This window comes from Prunus avium, chromosome 1 (genome assembly GCF_965620075.1).
Source record: "Prunus avium chromosome 1, drPruAviu1.hap1.1, whole genome shotgun sequence".
NCBI classification, from domain to species: domain Eukaryota; kingdom Viridiplantae; phylum Streptophyta; class Magnoliopsida; order Rosales; family Rosaceae; genus Prunus; species Prunus avium.
In genome coordinates, this window is record NC_142284.1 from 47,191,458 (window position 1) to 47,210,873 (window position 19,416).

Here is a 19,416-nt window from a genome sequence, read left to right on the forward strand (position 1 = left end):
TTTAAAGATATCAAGCCTCATCCTATTTGTGTTTTTAATGTGGCGAGGCAGATTGGTTTAGACTATTGGCAGCAGAATTGCAAGAAGGTGGAGAGGCTTAATTATCATATGCATATTAAGTGGAACACCCCCCCCCCCCCCCCCCAATAAAAGTGGATGGGTTAAATTGAATTTTGATGGTCATATTTTATTGGCTGGGGCTAAAAACATTGGTGAGAATACCATTTCTGTTTGCGGAGTATATTGCTTTGCGTGATGGCTTTGCCTATGCGGCTCATGTTTTTAATGTGGCGAGGCAGATTGGTTTAGACTATTGGCAGCAGAATTGCAAGAAGGTGGAGAGGCTTAATTATCATATGCATATTAAGTGGAACAACCCCCCCACCCCCCCCCCCCCCCCCCCCCTTAAAAGTGGATGGGTTAAATTGAATTTTGATGGTCATGGTCATATTTTATTGGCTGGGGCTAAAAACATTGGTGAGAATACCATTTCTGTTTGCGGAGTGTATTGCTTTGCGTGATGGCTTTGCCTATGCGGCTCATAGAGGATGGCGTAAAATTCTTGCTGAAGGAGATTCTAAACTTATCATCGACTGCGTTAATAGGAAAGTTGTGGCCCCGTGGAGTATCAACCTCTTGATTAAAGATATTACGCTTATCAGCTCCTTTTATGACTCCTGCTCTTTAGTCATGTTTTCCGTGAGGCAAATTTTATAGCTGATGCTATTGCTAGTTTGGGGCATGGGCTAAATCCTTCCAAGCTTTGGGAGGCGGGGCTGCCTCTGAACTGTTCGATTCCTTTCTTTTTTGACCTGTTGGGGCCTGCATGTACTCGTGGTTTTTGTTTATAGCTCTTCTTTCTCTTATTAAAAAAAAAAAAAAAAAAAAACCCAAAGTAGTAGTCGAATTTATATGAAACGTTTTTAGTGGTTCCATTCCAAGCGCATTCTCCGTAGTCTCTTCTTATTTCCAAAAGTTTCGTCGCTCGCACGTACAAATCGTGTCGCGAAAAAGCCTTCGTCAATACTTTTTTCTTTTCTATAATTTATATTTCCTTTTATTTCACAATTTTTAATTTCTCCCGCGGCGCACTTTATAGAGCCGACCTTCCCAGTTCTACGGCGAGAAGCTAACGTGCGCACCACACACTCTTCGACAAATCCATTAACGCCACCGTGCTGGAGCTTCAGCGCGCACAGGTCTGACATCCCCAACCCATCTCCCTTCGTCTCATTAGGGCTTAGTATCTATATTAAAAACCCTAGGTAGATTTTGTCTTTTTAATTCCTTTTCCATTTTTTTTTTTCAATGTTAGATTTTATCGATTAAGGACTTAAAGTAGAGACAAGCCATTGACAGAAGGTGGATAAGAGCGTACTAATTGGCAGAAACTTATCAAGGATTTGATTTGGCATCATATTTGTGAATATCTGCGATTTGATGGGTATTGGGATTTCTAGGCGTGGTTTCAAATTTTCGCTATTGTAGTTGAATTGCTTGAGGAGAGTGCATGCGAAACATGAGCTTTAATTTTTTGAGAATAGAGAAGTGGAAGGTGATGATTGGTTTCCCCGATTCGGGCACTGAAGCTGGGCTAGGGTTACGGAAGACTGTATTCTCTTGAAAGCTACGGTTAACAAAATGGACGGAGACGAGAAGAAGTCTGGATTTAAGCGAAGATCTAAGTTAATCGAGGCTAATATTAATTCAGATGATGATGAGCCAATTGGGTCACTGTTGAAGTTGAAGAGGCAGCGAAACCCTAAGAAGGTTAAGCCACGGTTAGAGGGTGGCAGCGAAAGGAGCAAGAAGGTTGAGGACGAAGAAGAGGATTTGGGGGGGCTGGATGATACCTTGGCAAGTTTGAGGAAGAAGTTGAAGGGTCCTAAGAAAGATTCTGGGGCTGGAACTATTAGGGGAAGGGATGTTGTACAGTCTTTGGACCGGTCCTCTAATGGGCCAGTGGAGGATGGGGGGTTGGATGAAAAATCAGTGTCAATGGTGCTAGAGAAAGGTCCGGTCATGGTTGATGATGGATCTGATGTGACTATCGATATAGAGGTAGAAAACAAGCTTAAGGGAAAGGGAAAGAGACCCAAGGTTTCTGAGTCTCGGGGATCTGGGGAAGGTTCTAATAGCTCTTTGGATCATCATCCAGAAGATTCATTATCAGCAATTTTCCGGAAGGCACAATCTGGTTTTACTAAGAAGTCTCGTACCTCTTCGAGTCCTAAAGAAAATAATGGTTCTCAGGTTTTGGAGGATGGGTTGAACCCTAGTTCGGAAGGTGTTACAGGGAACACCATGCCTGTGATGAACAATGAAGCCATAGTGGATCCTTATGGTTCAAATTTTCAGGAGGGGCCGTGCAACTCTGATAAAGTTAATGATGGAGACAGCAAACATTTGACACATAAAACACAAACTTTTGAGGACGGATTGAAGCGCTGCTCTATGGTAGACTTAAGCACTCTGCCGAAGTATGATGTAGAAAGGTGTAATTCGATTCCTTATCCAAAACAGATGGAAGATATGCATGGGGTTGGTGATCGTGACTCCAAAGGAGGTTTTACTGATGCCTTCTCCATTGAGTCGAAGGATGTTTTGGATATGTCCGAGGACAAACACTTGGTGTCCTCATCACATCTACCACAGAATTCCTTGGCATTCCATGTGAAGATGGAAGATGAGCTTGATTCTGATCGATGTCAAAACTTTTCCCAGCATACTCAACATCCGTTGTGTAGCTTTGCTTCCGGCACACTGAAGATGGAAGAAACTCGCAGTATTTGTAATGGTCTAATTTCTTGCACTGAGGAGCCAGGCCTTGCTTCACATTCTTTGTCAGAGGAAAAGGCTGTAATAGCTGATAGTCGGTTATCTTCACTTGATATCACTTCTAGTAGAGCCCTAAAACTTGGCTATGCTAACCAGTTGAATCACCAAGAGGAATCCTTTGAAACCTGTGTCCATTCAAACAAATCTACTGCTCCCATCCAGAAGGGCAGCTCTGCTATACGTCAAGATCTATCCTCTGATGAAGCATCCAAAGAGAGAAATGGTCCAAATCATGAGTATCTCATCATTGATGAAGAAGCTGATGGAGCCTCTCCGCCTCTATGTACATATGAAAATGAGAGTTGCCCAGAAGACACAGTATCTCTACCTGATGTCGAAAACAAAGACACTAAGCTATCAGCTGTCCAGCGTGTAGTGCGCAATGTTAGAAAGCGTAGGCATGGAGACATGGCTTATGAGGGGGATGCTGATTGGGAGGTCTTGATAAATGATCAAGGTCTGGATAGTGACAATTCATTTAGAACAAGAGTGAAGTTTGATTCCTCTTCAAGTATTGGTACAGAGGCTGAAAGTGGTGAGGCTGCAGCAGTGTCTGCTGGTCTTAAAGCTCATGCAGTTGGTCCTGTTGAGAAGATCAAGTTCAAGGAGATCTTGAAGCGCAGAGGTGGGATTCAAGACTATTTGGAATGCAGGTTAGTTATTAATTCTGAGACCCTCCTGTAAAATAACACCGGGTGTGTCATTTGAGTTGTATGCTTACTAGACACTAATGGTAGCTGCTACTTTTTTTTTTATTTTGCTTTGAAACTCTTGCTAATATTTAAATCTTTTGGTTTTCTGTTACACCCTTAGAGGGTCTGATTTTTCTTTTAAAATTTTGATGCTGCATTTTTTTTTTTTTTTGCATTATTGGCAGTTGCTTCAGATTTGTTCCTTCTTTAAGTGATCTTGTCCAATTTTTTGAGTTATGGTCTTCTATTCTATTTGAATGAAACTCTCATCCATTTTTCAATGGAGATCCCAAATTAATTTCCTGTGGTTTAATTGTCTGCCTTGATAAGCTCTATGTAGTTCGGTAATATATTGCTTGGTGCAATACAGGAATCAGATCCTTGCTCTGTGGAGTAAAGATGTTAGTCGAATTTTGCCTCTCACGGACTGTGGGGTAACAGATACGGCTTGTGCTGGTGAACCACCTCGTGCTTCCCTAATTAGGGATATTTACGCATTTCTTGATCTCAGTGTAAGTTTGTAACGTAATCTATGGATTTTTTGTATGTTCCCTTGTACCCTTATTTCTTGCCAAGATTGATCAGTATTCTCAATCTTTTTTTTTTTTTTTTTTTCATTAGTTCTTATACTTGCATTTCATATGGCATCAGCTTGTCTCGTTTTTTAAATGTATCAAAACTTGGACAGGGCTATATAAATGTTGGAATTGCTCGCGAGAAGGATAAAGCAGAACCTGGTTCTAAACATGACTACAAAATTTTAAGAGAAAAAAATTTCGAGGAAATTTCTGGAGTTTCAGTTGCTGATTCAGAGGATGGAGTTTCCTTTATCATTGGCCAGGTTAAGAGTTCTAAAACTTCAGTTGATGCGAAGAATGGTGTTCTAATTGAGAACGAAAACGTGACGCGGAGAGCCACAAATGACAATGGACTTGTTACAGATGTGGAATTGGCATTATTGAATGCAACAAACCATGTTGATTGCGATTCTGCTTACCAGGAAAACAGTAGTGGTGATGCAAGGCTACAAAATAGATTAGACAATATGGATTTTTCAAGTAGTGATCCAACTGGTGAGGCATTGGGTGGTGGAGCCCTCCCTGTTGTTACTCCAGAGATGAAGAATGTATCGCATAGTATTCAGTCTGCATCACATGATCATGTAGTGAGGAATAGTAATCCGCAATGTGGTCCAGAAGTCAGAAAGGAAATCATTGTCATAGGTGCTGGTCCTGCTGGCTTAACTGCTGCACGCCACTTGCAACGCCAGGGTTTTTGCGTCACTATACTGGAAGCTAGGAGTAGAATAGGGGGTCGTGTTTATACAGACCGGTCATCTTTATCAGTTCCAGTGGATCTTGGTGCTAGCATTATAACTGGTGTTGAGGCTGATTGGGCAACTGAAAGACGACCAGATCCCTCCTCATTAGTTTGCGCTCAGTTGGGCCTTGAGTTGACTGTATTAAACAGTGATTGCCCTCTTTATGATATTACAACTGGTGCAAAAGTTCCTGCCGATCTGGATGAAGCTTTGGAAGCAGAGTTCAACAGCCTTCTTGATGACATGGTATTGCTTGTTGCCCAGGAGGGGGAACATGCCATGAGAATGTCTCTAGAGGAAGGTTTAGAATATGCTCTTAAGAGGCGTCGTATGGCACAAACAGGGACTAGTTTTAAAGAAAAAGAACTGCATGAGCAAGAGCTTTTGAGTCCGCTTGAGAGAAGGGTTATGGATTGGCATTTTGCTAACTTGGAATATGGTTGTGCTGCTCTGCTGAAGGAAGTATCTCTCCCCAACTGGAACCAAGATGATGTTTATGGTGGCTTTGGAGGAGCTCATTGTATGATTAAAGGGGGTTACAGCACTGTTGTCGAGTCTCTTGGAGAAGGACTTTGCATTCACTTGAATCATGTAGTTACTGATATTTCATATGGCATCAAGGATGCTGGATTAAATACTAACCAGTGTAACAAAGTCAAAGTTTCCACATCAAATGGCAATGATTTTTTAGGTGATGCTGTCTTGATTACAGTACCTCTTGGGTGCTTAAAAGCAGAAACCATAAAGTTTTCTCCACCATTACCCCATTGGAAACATTCTTCCATCCAGCAGCTTGGGTTTGGAGTTCTTAATAAAGTAGTTTTGGAATTTCCCGATGTCTTTTGGGATGACTCCGTCGATTACTTTGGAGCTACTGCTGAGGAAACAGACCTGAGGGGACAGTGCTTTATGTTCTGGAATATCAGGAAAACTGTTGGGGCTCCTGTTCTCATAGCTTTATTGGTTGGTAAGGCAGCTATTGATGGCCAAAATTTGAGCTCTTCTGATCATGTTAACCATGCATTAGTGGTTCTTCGCAAATTGTTTGGAGAAGCTTCAGTACCTGACCCTGTTGCATCAGTTGTGACAGATTGGGGTAGGGATCCCTTCAGCTATGGTGCCTACTCATATGTTGCTGTTGGAGCTTCTGGAGAAGACTATGATATATTAGGGAAGCCTGTTGAGAACTGCTTATTTTTTGCTGGTGAAGCTACCTGCAAGGAGCATCCTGACACTGTTGGTGGTGCAATGATGAGTGGACTTCGGGAGGCAGTGCGCATAATTGACATACTGACTACTGGAAATGATCACACAGCAGAAGTAGAGGCCATTGAGGCTATACAGAGACAGTCAGACTCTGAAAGGGATGAAGTTAGGGACATAACAAGGAGACTAGATGCAGTGGAACTTTCCAATGTCCTTTACAAGAACAGGGAAGCCCTACTCCAGGACATGTTCTTTAATGCAAAAACCACTAAAGGAAGGTTGCATCTGGTCAAAGAGTTGTTGAGTCTTCCTGTTGAAACCTTGAAGTCTGTTGCTGGAACCAAAGGAGGGCTGACTACACTCAACTCGTGGATACTGGTAATTTTGCATTTATACTGTATTATCTATCATTCAATGAAGATGAATTTAAAATATGTTCATGTATATTTTCTTGGCCGTTGACAGCGTCTAATGTTTGTTTACTTTGACAAATTTTCTGAGGATATAAATTTTGTAATTATAACAGGACTCGATGGGGAAGGCCGGAACTCAACTATTGCGGCATTGTGTTAGGCTCCTTGTGCTTGTTTCAACAGACCTACTGGCTGTGCGCTTGTCTGGTATCATCTCCTTATTCTGGATATATATCTACTGGCTTTCCTATGTGCATGAAGATGTGTGCCCAGTGAGCTGAATGCGTGTGTGTGTGTTGAAAATAATAGTTAAATTATTTTCTGCTTCTTTATGCTTTTGAACCATGGTGGTTGTAGGTTGTTTCAACTGGATGCTTTAAATTATCTGTACTTCCATTGTCAAACTAGTGCATGCTCATTTCACGTGTGTAGAATTGCAGAGTCTAGTTCAAGTAGATCTGAAAATCATATATATTGCAAGTTTCAATTGCATATGCATAATATACACGTGTACTGTATACAACACACATGTGAATTCAGATACATATGAATAATCATTGCATAAAAATATGTTTGTCAACTTTTCTTCCTGTTGAAGAATGTGATGTTTAAATTGTGTTTCTTTAAAGTCAGTTAATCTCTCTGTTTGTTGGTGCAGGCATAGGTAAAACTGTAAAAGAAAAAGTTTGTGTACATACTAGCCGTGATATACGTGCAATAGCAAGTCAGCTGGTCAGTGTGTGGCTTGAAGTTTTTCGCAAGGAAAAAGCTTCTAATGGTGGATTGAAATTGTCAAGGCAAGCAGCTGCAGTAGATTCATTTAAGAGAAAACCAATCAGAGATCCATCTTCTGGAAAGCCACCTCTGCATGCGTTTCATGGTGCTCTGGAGCACAAAGGAAGCTTGCAGGATTCAGCATCCACTGCAAGCCATTTGCCTTTGAATGCAAATGTTAAGAAAGTGAATGGCAAAGCCATTAAAATTGAAGCAGTAAATTCCTCAAAATTGGAAATCAATTCATCAAGGTCTCGAGGTTCAACAGGCAGACCAGATACTAAGCTAGAGGTGAACGACTTTGCTATGACAGAAGCAGAACGAGCTGCCATTGCTGCCGCTGAAGCAGCCCGTGCAGCAGCACTTGCAGCTGCCGAGGTTTGTCGCTCTTTCTACTCTAGGCAATGTAGTGGGAAATATTACTGCTTTTCTCATTTGCAAATCTCTCTTTCTCTCTCTCCCTTCCCTCCCTCCTCTCCCTCTACCTCTCGCTTCTCTTTGTGCATTTTGTTCCATAGGAATTCAGTTGTTGACATATTGTTGTACATTGTAGGCATATGCATCTTCAGAAGCCAAGAGCAGTACATTGCTTCAGCTTCCTAAGATCCCCTCATTTCATAAGTTTGCTCGAAGAGATCAGTACCCTCAAATAGATGAGTATGATTTTAGGAGGAAGTGGTCTGGCGGTGATTTGGGTAGACAAGACTGTATATCAGAAATAGACTCAAGGAACTGCAAAGTTAGGAACTGGTCTGTTGATTTCTCCGCTGCTTGTGTCAATCTTGATAGTTCAAGAATGTCAGTTGATAACCTCTCCCAGCGGAGCCATCCAAATGAGACTGCTAGTCAATTGAATTTCAGAGAGCACTCAGGGGAGAGTGCTGCTGTCGACAGCAGTATTTATACAAAAGCATGGGTTGATACAGCTGGTAGCGTCGGGATAAAGGACTATCATGCCATTGAGATGTGGCAATCTCAAGCAGCTGCAGCGGACCCTGATTTCTTCCATCCAGCACCGTATATAAATGATGAGGAAGATTCAAATACAACTTCAAAAAAACTCAGCTGGAAGCATGAAGGGATAGTAAACGAGAGCTCTGTTTCGCAAGTTACTGTAAACAAGGAGTCATTAAAAAATCATCATCGGGGAGCAGACCATATTAAACAGGCCGTTGTTGATTATGTTGCATCATTGCTTATGCCCCTTTATAAAGCTAAAAAGATAGATAGAGATGGATACAAGTCAATCATGAAGAAAAGTGCTACCAAGGTTAGTTATTTTCCATCACTTCTATGTCTCTTTCCTTCCTGTTTGCAACTATTCCCCTTTCTATTTTTATAGTCTTAACATTTTAGGGAATTCAATTTTCAGGTCATGGAGCAGGCCACAGACGCAGAGAAAGCCATGGCTGTTTCTGGGTTTCTTGATTTCAAGCGCAGAAACAAGGTACTCTTCCATTAGTTTGTTGTTAAACATCATATTTGTCTATCCATATAATCCAATGAGTTTTTTTCAATGATTTCTATTGGTGACTAAAGCAGTCATCCACATGGGCTTTATCTGTCACTAAAGTGAATTTCCTGGCTGAGATTTGAAACCTTTTCCAACTGAGATTGGGTTGCTTCACCCAGAAGAGAAAAGAACAAATAAATATCATTGGCACATTAATATTTTAATTGAAATTTTTGTACATCAACTATTTGGCAAACAAAGAAAGTTTTTTCTGTAAGTAATGTTGCTGCTATTATCTTTTCATGGTATCTTGTGATGTTTTATCATTGGCTTCTTCTAACCAAGTTTTCTTCAATGCCTTAAAACATATGCAGATTCGTGCATTTGTGGACAAATTGATCGAGAGGCACATGGCAGTGAAGCCCGCTGTGAAATCTTGATTGTCCTTTGGGATGATTGACCTGTGTTTTTGCATGGACTTCTGTACAACACATGCAGAAGTCTTTCTGTTGTTCCTGGATCAATTCACAGCATAAGCAGGCGGTGGTGGGGCACAGATGGTATCGAATCGGTTTGTTATTCAAACTGCCAATAAGCTTTTTAATGATTTTGAAGGTGCAATGGAAGAAAGGGCATGGTTTGTTGCCTTTCAAATCAAATTTGGTGGATTCTTGAAATTCACTTATAATTGGCCAGTGCAACAGGGGTAACCATTTTTTGGTGCAAATGGGAGTATAGCTCGAAGCAAGTTGCTTTGTACATTTCAGTTTCGGGCATCAATGTGGTATGGAGATGATAGCAGATTGCTCTCAGAAATTGGCTTGTCATACATCGAGGATGTATTTATAGGGCTGGAAATTTAAGACCTGAGACCCTATTTTTCATTCAGCGATCCTCAACGAGGAGACTAATTATTCCTGACTCTTTTTTAATCAATTTTTCCAATGTGTACAGTGTAGGATTGTGTTAGTGCAACAAGAATACAGAACATTTTTCCATGGTAGCCAAAGTACTTTGATATGTTATGATTACTCTTTCATTCTAACAGAAGTAACTAGCTTCACTTTTTTTCTCCATTAAATTGAGAAAGGTTGCATGTTGCATTTTAGCAGCCTTTCTGGGCTGAAATCTCTGCTTTATGAACTTTGTCCTCTCTGAGTGTATAATTCAACCTGGCTGGGGAGGCTTGTCTATGCATAATGTATGCTCTATTAATTCAACCTGTCTTTTCCAACTTCCAAAGTAGTGATTAATTTAAAAAGCACACATATGATTGGGGTATTACTTGGACATCCAGAAAATAAGTGGAGGTATTTTGTGATAGATGTTCTGTTATCATCTAAGAATATGCATGTATACAGAGGCTGTATTCAGTTTTAGCTTCAATTATGTTTGGGATTTGCACAATGGAATGCCAGGTTTCATCTATCATATATTGCATGAACATCTCACAATCAGAAGGTAGTTGAGCATCTCTACACTTTTATCGATTTCGTTATTTGAAGTCTCTCTGATTACACCTCTTTTTGGTTGTTGCTAGGCTGGGAAAAATATTTTTGGTTCTTCAGAGGAACACAGAGGTATGCCCTCTATATCTCCATATATATTGATGCTAATATATTTTGGTATAAAACTACATGTTTGACATTTCTCTGATCAATCCAGTCCCTGATTTATGTCTAATATGCCTAGCTGTTGGCAGATGACCATGGCCTGGATGTTCTTGTTTCACACATTAGATGTTCTTTTTCCAGGAGATTCAGGTTTAGTTTCTCTCAATTAGGAGTCCTAATATCCATATGGCATTACTGGAGCTAGCATGGTCATGGAATGCATGTATGTTTTATAATATGTTGCTTTGACAATTGGCATGAGCTTTTTCTTCAATGGCCTCAACCCAATTTTGAAAAGTTGGTAATGGGATCTATTTCATTTGAGTCGTTACCAAGTGGTGGAAGACATCTCATATAAATATAATGATCCTCTCTTCCTGTGCATCTGGGATGAGGTTGAAATTTGTCATTCTATATGTAGCCCCAATGATTTCAAGATAGCTATTTAGTGCCTTTTTTTAAAACAGATTACTCTTTAGTGACTGTCTTCTGATGATCATCCTATTGCAATTTTTTTTTCAGGGAGTATATTGTAATCTTATTATACTGTTAGGTGAAACATGTTCTTTGCTGTTTCCTAGCATGTGACTCAAAAACTTTTTCCTCCCGGAATTATCATCATTTCATTCTTCAGTTGTGTAATGCCATTTCTTCACTTAAAAACCTTCGTTTGCTCCTCTGTTGGTCTCACAACTAGTGCTGCTGACGGATAGCAAATCATTTGGTGCTTTGCGTGGAATAACTCGTACGGACGCAATGCTAGGTTGCAGGAGTCTTCCAATAGCCATGTAATTTGTAATAAATGAATTCTCGTGAAAATCAACCGTAAATTGAAAAAAAAAAGTGAGTTGAGTTTTAAAATAATAAACATGTTTTGCATAAAAACATTAAGAGATATTTAGTCATATACCCATTCTTAGCACTAAAACTATAAATAAACTTTACATCATTTAATTTTTATAAACAAACCCAAAAAAAATCCAAAAAATGATAGCCGGTCATATTGAATTTAATTTTGATTATTAAATTACTTTGATATCCTATTGAGTGTTTTGGGCTTTTTTATGAGGTTTTGGAGTTGGGTTTTGTTGGCGCTAAATCTGAACAGATAGAGATGAGTGCAACTTACAAGTGGGATGGACGATCGAGAGATCGATTGGATGTTGGATGCCGATTCTTCCTGTCCTTGGATGCCGATCCTGAATAGAAAGAAGTCGGGACTCGTAAGGTCTATGGAACCGGTGTGGAACCAGCCTAAGACCCTCCGATGCCGAAGTAAGTTTGTTGTTTTAAGAGCTCTTGCTGTTGACCATATAGAAGTATAAAAGTCAAGCTGAAAAGTCTTACCCCTTTGTTGATGGTGAAGGGGTGTATTTATAGAGGGCATTTGGGATGCTTGTGGTGTTCATTTCCGATGTGGGACTCGTGGGAGGGCCCTGTGAGGTTGACACGAGTCCTTAGATATTTCGGGCGGGTGCTTCAAGGCTGATTATGTACAATCGGTATGGGGTGCCGATTGTAGACGAGCTGGGCCTGTATCGGTTGTTTGCAGCTTTGAGACAATGTCATCGGTAGCCGATGCCGATTGTTCGAGGCCTTGGGTACTTGGGTGAGCTTCTCTGATCCACGTGTCGTTGTATGAGTGGAGGGTCAGATATGGTACAAACAGTAGTCCCCCAAGTTACCGATTGAGAAGCTTCTCGGTTGGGGACTTGAATCTGTCTTCGGCATTCTGATCCGGACTCGATGGTCTCAATGCTGCCGATGGTGGTATGTAGTCCCCCAAGTGCCCGAGCGAGTGAGCTTGGAAAAGGAAACGGCACGAATGATGATAAGGTGCCGAAGGCATCGCTTCTGCCGAATGATGACAGGGTACCGAAGGCTCCACTCCTGCCAAATGCTGACGGGGTGCCGTAGGCAACGCTCGCGTCGTATGGCTATTGCCGATGGCCAATTGTCTTCAGCACATGGGTGCCCAACATGGTGGATTAGCGGAGCTTTGTGGTTGTTTGAGCATGGGTGGTGCCGAACGGCAGCTGGATTTGCTAATGATGATTTCATCCTTGACTTGGGTGCCGATCAGTAATTGTCATCTTCAATATGCATGTTGGGCTTGGGTGCCGTTTGGTTCCCTTTGAAAGATTTTCCAAACAATGAGTGTAGAATGCAAAAAGACACGGTAGCAATCAAAAGCTTCCAAACGACAGATAAAGGGCCAAGTCCCCCAGTGGGTCGATAGGGAAAGGCTACCGAACGGTATGAAGGTGGTCTCTTTAAGCCTCTTGGGTGCCGTGAGCAATCTCATGGTTTGGCCAGTCAATTTGTTTGGAGGATGCGGTGCCGATGGCTACCTTGGAGTTTTCCATTCTGTGCTTTGCCATTCAGCCTTAGTGTGAGGCATGTGGGATTGCCGAACGGTTGGGTGTCTAGAGCAATTCATCGGCATGGTGTACACAGCCAGAGGCATTGATTCTGTACAAGTGCATGGACTTCGATAGCCATGGGAGATTTTATTGCTCCGGTGGGATGACTTGCCATAAGAAATTCAGTCAAGTTGAGTTGGTGCTGAACGACATGATGCCGATCCCTTGACTCATTGTCCACTGCATGGGTATTCCATTGAATTGCCGAATGGCAATTGACAGCTCATGGTGTGGTGGGGATGCACGTGGGCATCCGTTAGATTGGAATAGATTTCTGCTCCGTTTGCCATGCAACGTGACAGCCATATTTGGTTTGAACGGAAGCTGCTCCCACAGTCATGGAAGCCATGCGAAGCGAGGTGCCGAACGGTAAGGTCTTGCGATTTGAAGACGCACAGTGCAATTCGAGGGGTTGAATATTGACATGCGCTACAGGAGCTATTTATTTGCCGTTCAGAATCTTTGACCAAGTGGATGTCTTGAGAAAGCTATTGGCATGGCTACCGTTCGGTAGCTAGTTGGGGGGCATGTAGATGGTGGTTTCACTCTTGGTCACGCAAGCCATGCAAGCCATGCAAGCCATGCAAATTGAGTCACTTTCTGATTGGCTTTTCCTATATAGCCAATAGGACAAAATAATATTAAAATAAGAAGAATGGAAGGTGACTGGGTCACCGATTGAGCCCATGTTTTATGTCAGCCACTTGAATAATATATGGAATGATTGAATCCCATGCTTATAAATATATTAAAGTATAAGATAAGAAAATGTGTTTTTATCTCTTGGAAATAATGCACGTGGCTTTTCTTGACCCAAAGAATAATAAGTTTCTCCAATAATGCTTTCCAAGGAATATGCCGAACGGTAAGGCATGTCAAGAAAAGATAGGGTGGCCCATGTGTTTCTTCTTCTTCTTAATATTATATTGCAAGGATTTATCTTCTACATGTCGCTGCTTTAGCATTCATGGTTGCTCCAGCATGGTAAGGCTGGTGGCCGAAGGCTGATGCCGATGGCCGAAGGCTGATGGCGCCGTAATGGAGAAGTGTCTCTTGGAAGGTGCCGTTCGGCATGGCTGAAGGCTGATGGCTGATGCCGAAGGTTGATGCCAATGGCCGAATGCTGAATCATTGAGGGGACGTGAAGACATCACACACGCCGAATGATGCAAGGGGTGCCGAAGGCCGATGGCAGATGCCGAATCATTGGGGGGATGTGAAGACATCGCACGCGCCGAATGATGCAGGGGCGCCGAAGGCCGAAGGCCGAAGGCAGATGCCGGATCATTGGGGGATGTGAAGACATCGCACGCGCCGAATGATGCAAGGGCGCCGAAGGCCGAAGGCAGATGCCGGATCATTGGGGGGATGTGAAGACATCCACGCGCCGAATGATGCAAGGGCGCCGAAGGCAGATGCCGAATCATTGGGGGGATGTGAAGACATCGCACGCGCCGAATGATGCAAGGGCGCCGAAGGCCGAAGGCAGATGCCGGATCATTGGGGGGATGTGAAGACATCCACGCGCCGAATGATGCAGGGGCGCCGAAGGCCGAAGGCAGATACCGAATCATTGGGGGGATGTGAAGACATCGCACACGCCGAATGATGCAAGGGCGCCGAAGGCCGAAGGCAGATGCCGGATCATTGGGGGGATGTGAAGACATCGCACGCGCCGAACGATGCAAGGGCGCCGAAGGCCGAAGGCAGATGCCGAATCATTGGGGGGATGTGAAGACATCGCACGCGCCGAATGATGCAAGGGCGCCGAAGGCCGAAGGCAGATGCCGGATCATTGGGGGGATGTGAAGACATCCACGCGCCGAATGATGCAGGGGCGCCGAAGGCCGAAGGCAGATACCGAATCATTGGGGGGATGTGAAGACATCGCACACGCCGAATGATGCAAGGGCGCCGAAGGCCGAAGGCAGATGCCGGATCATTGGGGGGGATGTGAAGACATCGCACGCGCCGAATGATGCAAGGGCGCCGAAGGCCGATTGTAGGAGGTGCCGAGGGCATGGCTCAAAAGGGTGCCGAGAGCACTCGTGAAGGAGAACGACATAGCGTTTTGTGTCGTTTCCCACAGACGGCGCCAATCTGTTGGCGCTAAATCTGAACAGATAGAGATGAGTGCAACTTACAAGTGGGATGGACGATCGAGAGATCGATTGGATGTTGGATGCCGATTCTTCCTGTCCTTGGATGCCGATCCTGAATAGAAAGAAGTCGGGACTCGTAAGGTCTATGGAACCGGTGTGGAACCAGCCTAAGACCCTCCGATGCCGAAGTAAGTTTGTTGTTTTAAGAGCTCTTGCTGTTGACCATATAGAAGTATAAAAGTCAAGCTGAAAAGTCTTACCCCTTTGTTGATGGTGAAGGGGTGTATTTATAGAGGGCATTTGGGATGCTTGTGGTGTTCATTTCCGATGTGGGACTCGTGGGAGGGCCCTGTGAGGTTGACACGAGTCCTTAGATATTTCGGGCGGGTGCTTCAAGGCTGATTATGTACAATCGGTATGGGGTGCCGATTGTAGACGAGCTGGGCCTGTATCGGTTGTTTGCAGCTTTGAGACAATGTCATCGGTAGCCGATGCCGATTGTTCGAGGCCTTGGGTACTTGGGTGAGCTTCTCTGATCCACGTGTCGTTGTATGAGTGGAGGGTCAGATATGGTACAAACAGGTTTGTTTTAAGAAATCAATGACAGTTTTGTAATTTAAAAGAAGTTAAAAGTCTTTATTATGTTGTAAATGGGCTTTGGGTGTGTTTCTAAAGTTCATTTCATATAAGGTTTTTTTATAATTTGGGCTCCTATATTGGATATAATAGTGAAGAGTGCTGCTATTTCCACCTCGTGTCCTATTTTCCCACTCACTTTATTTTCAAAATTTTAAAGACAAATTTATCCCTTTGTAAAATGACTTTTAAGGACTTAGAGAAAAAACCAGCGACCAATTAATCACATCCATTGGATTTATCCAAGGGTTAATCACTTATTATCATTCATACCCGTATAAGAAAAAAAAACCCGAAAACCCGCATTAGTTCCATTCCACGGCGAAGCTCTCCTTTCTCTCTCAAGCCTTTACCCTTCCCGACCTCTTTACCCATTCGACCTACATAGCCAATCCATTATTTGAAAGAAAAAGATAACACAATATTTTCTTCGTAAAAAAGATAAAGGGTAAATCATAAAGCTCATATGAAGAATTGATTGTTTTTTTGTAAACCAAGATGTTCATTGAAGGAACCAATCTGATGTCCAATAAATATTACCTAAACTAAATAAATCCATATTTTCACTTCCCACTCACAAATCTGTGATTCAGCTTTTATATCCCAGAAAGTTCGACTGCTAAGTAGAAGCTCGCTTCCAAATCAAATCTGAATTATTGCAGACTGGAGTATGCAAGCACGATTGCATACGGCTGCACATACCGATTGACAATAGTGACGAAAATGAAAGATTACTGGGATGGGGGGTTTCTAACTTTGTATGGATTTTTTTTCTAACGGGTTTAATGGGTTAGAATAAGTTATTGAGATTTCAATTGTTTGCTTAAAAGGAGGACCTCCACTATTAAAGGGTATTTTAGAAATAATGGTGGGTGGACAAATAAAATTGTATTTTTTCAAATTTACATGGTGGGTGGGAAAATAGGACAGGTGGGTGGAAATAGCAGCACTCATAGTGAATCTCCCAAATATTAAATAAGGTTAAGGATTTCATTTGAAATGTGCATTTGAAGTATCCAAAAATTAGAAAAGGAATGTTAAAAGGTTTTTTAGAATCCAAAAAGTGTTGCAGCGGTGGGTTAGGCTAGTTCATCAGGGTAGTGCTTACCTTCTTATACCCAAGTTTGAGTCACTCTCTTCATCGATTAGTGTAGTTTAGAATATTATTTTTGTCGAAAAAATAATTATTAATAATAAAATATGAAAAAACAAAGAATCCCAAAAATTGGGCCCAAGTAAGCATTCTCAAGCTTTTAAGATGGTAAATCTTAAGGGGGTTTCACTAAAACACCCAAAATGGGGGCTGAAATTATAAAAAAACCCAACACCCAAAACACTTTATAAACACACCCAAAATCCATCATCACACACTCAAAACCTATTTATAAACACACCCAAAAAATATACAATTGTTGATTTTGGGTGTGTTTCTATGTTTAAATAGTGTGTGAGTTTTTTTATAAATACATGTCTAGGATTGGGTTTATTTATAATAATCTAAAATCTTAAATCGTGTTGGGCCGTTGATAAAGCCTATCTTTGACTCATATTATTAATGCCTTTAGGTGTGTTTGTACCATATCTGACCCTCCACTCATACAACGACACGTGGATCAGAGAAGCTCACCCAAGTACCCAAGGCCTCGAACAATCGGCATCGGCTACCGATGACATTGTCTCAAAGCTGCAAACAACTGATACAGGCCCAGCTCGTCTACAATCGGCACCCCATACCGATTGTACATAATCAGCCTTGAAGCACCCGCCCGAAATATCTAAGGACTCGTGTCAACCTCACAGGGCCCTCCCACGAGTCCCACATCGGAAATGAACACCACAAGCATCCCAAATGCCCTCTATAAATACACCCCTTCACCATCAACAAAGGGGTAAGACTTTTCAGCTTGACTTTTATACTTCTATATGGTCAACAGCAAGAGCTCTTAAAACAACAAACTTACTTCGGCATCGGAGGGTCTTAGGCTGGTTCCACACCGGTTCCATAGACCTTACGAGTCCCGACTTCTTTCTATTCAGGATCGGCATCCAAGGACAGGAAGAATCGGCATCCAACATCCAATCGATCTCTCGATCGTCCATCCCACTTGTAAGTTGCACTCATCTCTATCTGTTCAGATTTAGCGCCAACAGATTGGCGCCGTCTGTGGGAAACGACACAAAACGCTATGTCGTTCTCCTTCACGAGTGCTCTCGGCACCCTTTTGAGCCATGCCCTCGGCACCTCCTACAATCGGCCTTCGGCGCCCTTGCATCATTCGGCGCGTGCGATGTCTTCACATCCCTCCAATGATCCGGCATCTGCCTTCGGCCTTCGGCGCCCTTGCATCATTCGGCGTGTGCGATGTCTTCACATCCCCCCAATGATTCGGTATCTGCCTTCGGCCTTCGGCGCCCCTGCATCATTCGGCGCGTGGATGTCTTCACATCCCCCCAATGATCCGGCATCTGCCTTCGGCCTTCGGCGCCCTTGCATCATTCGGCGCGTGCGATGTCTTCACATCCCCCCAATGATTCGGCATCTGCCTTCGGCCTTCGGCGCCCTTGCATCGTTCGGCGCGTGCGATGTCTTCACATCCCCCCAATGATCCGGCATCTGCCTTCGGCCTTCGGCGCCCTTGCATCATTCGGCGTGTGCGATGTCTTCACATCCCCCCAATGATTCGGTATCTGCCTTCGGCCTTCGGCGCCCCTGCATCATTCGGCGCGTGGATGTCTTCACATCCCCCCAATGATCCGGCATCTGCCTTCGGCCTTCGGCGCCCTTGCATCATTCGGCGCGTGCGATGTCTTCACATCCCCCCAATGATTCGGCATCTGCCTTCGGCCTTCGGCGCCCTTGCATCATTCGGCGCGTGGATGTCTTCACATCCCCCCAATGATCCGGCATCTGCCTTCGGCCTTCGGCGCCCTTGCATCATTCGGCGCGTGCGATGTCTTCACATCCCCCAATGATCCGGCATCTGCCTTCGGCCTTCGGCCTTCGGCGCCCCTGCATCATTCGGCGCGTGCGATGTCTTCACATCCCCCCAATGATTCGGCATCTGCCATCGGCCTTCGGCACCCCTTGCATCATTCGGCGTGTGTGATGTCTTCACGTCCCCTCAATGATTCAGCATTCGGCCATTGGCATCAACCTTCGGCATCAGCCATCAGCCTTCAGCCATGCCGAACGGCACCTTCCAAGAGACACTTCTCCATTACGGCGCCATCAGCCTTCGGCCATCGGCATCAGCCTTCGGCCACCAGCCTTACCATGCTGGAGCAACCATGAATGCTAAAGCAGCGACATGTAGAAGATAAATCCTTGCAATATAATATTAAGAAGAAGAAGAAACACATGGGCCACCCTATCTTTTCTTGACATGCCTTACCGTTCGGCATATTCCTTGGAAAGCATTATTGGAGAAACTTATTATTCTTTGGGTCAAGAAAAGCCACGTGCATTATTTCCAAGAGATAAAAACACATTTTCTTATCTTATACTTTAATATATTTATAAGCATGGGATTCAATCATTCCATATATTATTCAAGTGGCTGACATAAAACATGGGCTCAATCGGTGACCCAGTCACCTTCCATTCTTCTTATTTTAATATTATTTTGTCCTATTGGCTATATAGGAAAAGCCAATCAGAAAGTGACTCAATTTGCATGGCTTGCATGGCTTGCATGGCTTGCGTGACCAAGAGTGAAACCACCATCTACATGCCCCCCAACTAGCTACCGAACGGTAGCCATGCCAATAGCTTTCTCAAGACATCCACTTGGTCAAAGATTCTGAACGGCAAATAAATAGCTCCTGTAGCGCATGTCAATATTCAACCCCTCGAAGTGCACTGTGCGTCTTCAAATCGCAAGACCTTACCGTTCGGCACCTCGCTTCGCATGGCTTCCATGACTGTGGGAGCAGCTTCCGTTCAAA

At 43.3% G+C, this 19,416-nt stretch overlaps 1 protein-coding gene across 2 annotated transcripts; it reads left to right on the forward strand.

Annotated features, from left to right (window-relative positions):
- Nucleotides 1-948: 948 nt before the first annotated feature.
- Nucleotides 949-9,778, forward strand: LDL3 (LSD1-like 3). 2 transcript variants are annotated; one of them, XM_021975825.2, is made up of 9 exons: nucleotides 949-1,199; nucleotides 1,316-3,491; nucleotides 3,901-4,042; nucleotides 4,219-6,435; nucleotides 6,584-6,677; nucleotides 7,129-7,622; nucleotides 7,798-8,514; nucleotides 8,617-8,691; nucleotides 9,072-9,778. In XM_021975825.2, exons 2-9 carry the CDS (start codon nucleotides 1,642-1,644, stop codon nucleotides 9,135-9,137), a joined length of 5,655 nt encoding a protein of 1,884 aa, XP_021831517.2. In that variant the 5' UTR covers nucleotides 949-1,199; nucleotides 1,316-1,641; the 3' UTR covers nucleotides 9,138-9,778. The 2 variants fall into 2 exon arrangements, with proteins under 2 accessions (XP_021831517.2, XP_088111895.1); XM_088255769.1 differs by having other exon boundaries at nucleotides 949-3,491.
- The last annotated feature ends 9,638 nt before the right edge of the window (nucleotides 9,779-19,416 follow it).

What these genes read in the sequence shown, in the direction of transcription:
- LDL3 (XM_088255769.1), top strand. Translation starts at nt 1,642, where the DNA reads ATGGACGGAGACGAGAAGAAGTCTGGATTTAAGCGAAGATCTAAGTTA. An exon ending in CAAGACTATTTGGAATGCAG is followed by an intron (nt 3,492 to 3,900) that starts GTTAGTTATTAA and finishes GGTGCAATACAG; the next exon opens with GAATCAGATCCTTGCTCTGT. An exon ending in CAGCACTTGCAGCTGCCGAG is followed by an intron (nt 7,623 to 7,797) that starts GTTTGTCGCTCT and finishes TGTACATTGTAG; the next exon opens with GCATATGCATCTTCAGAAGC.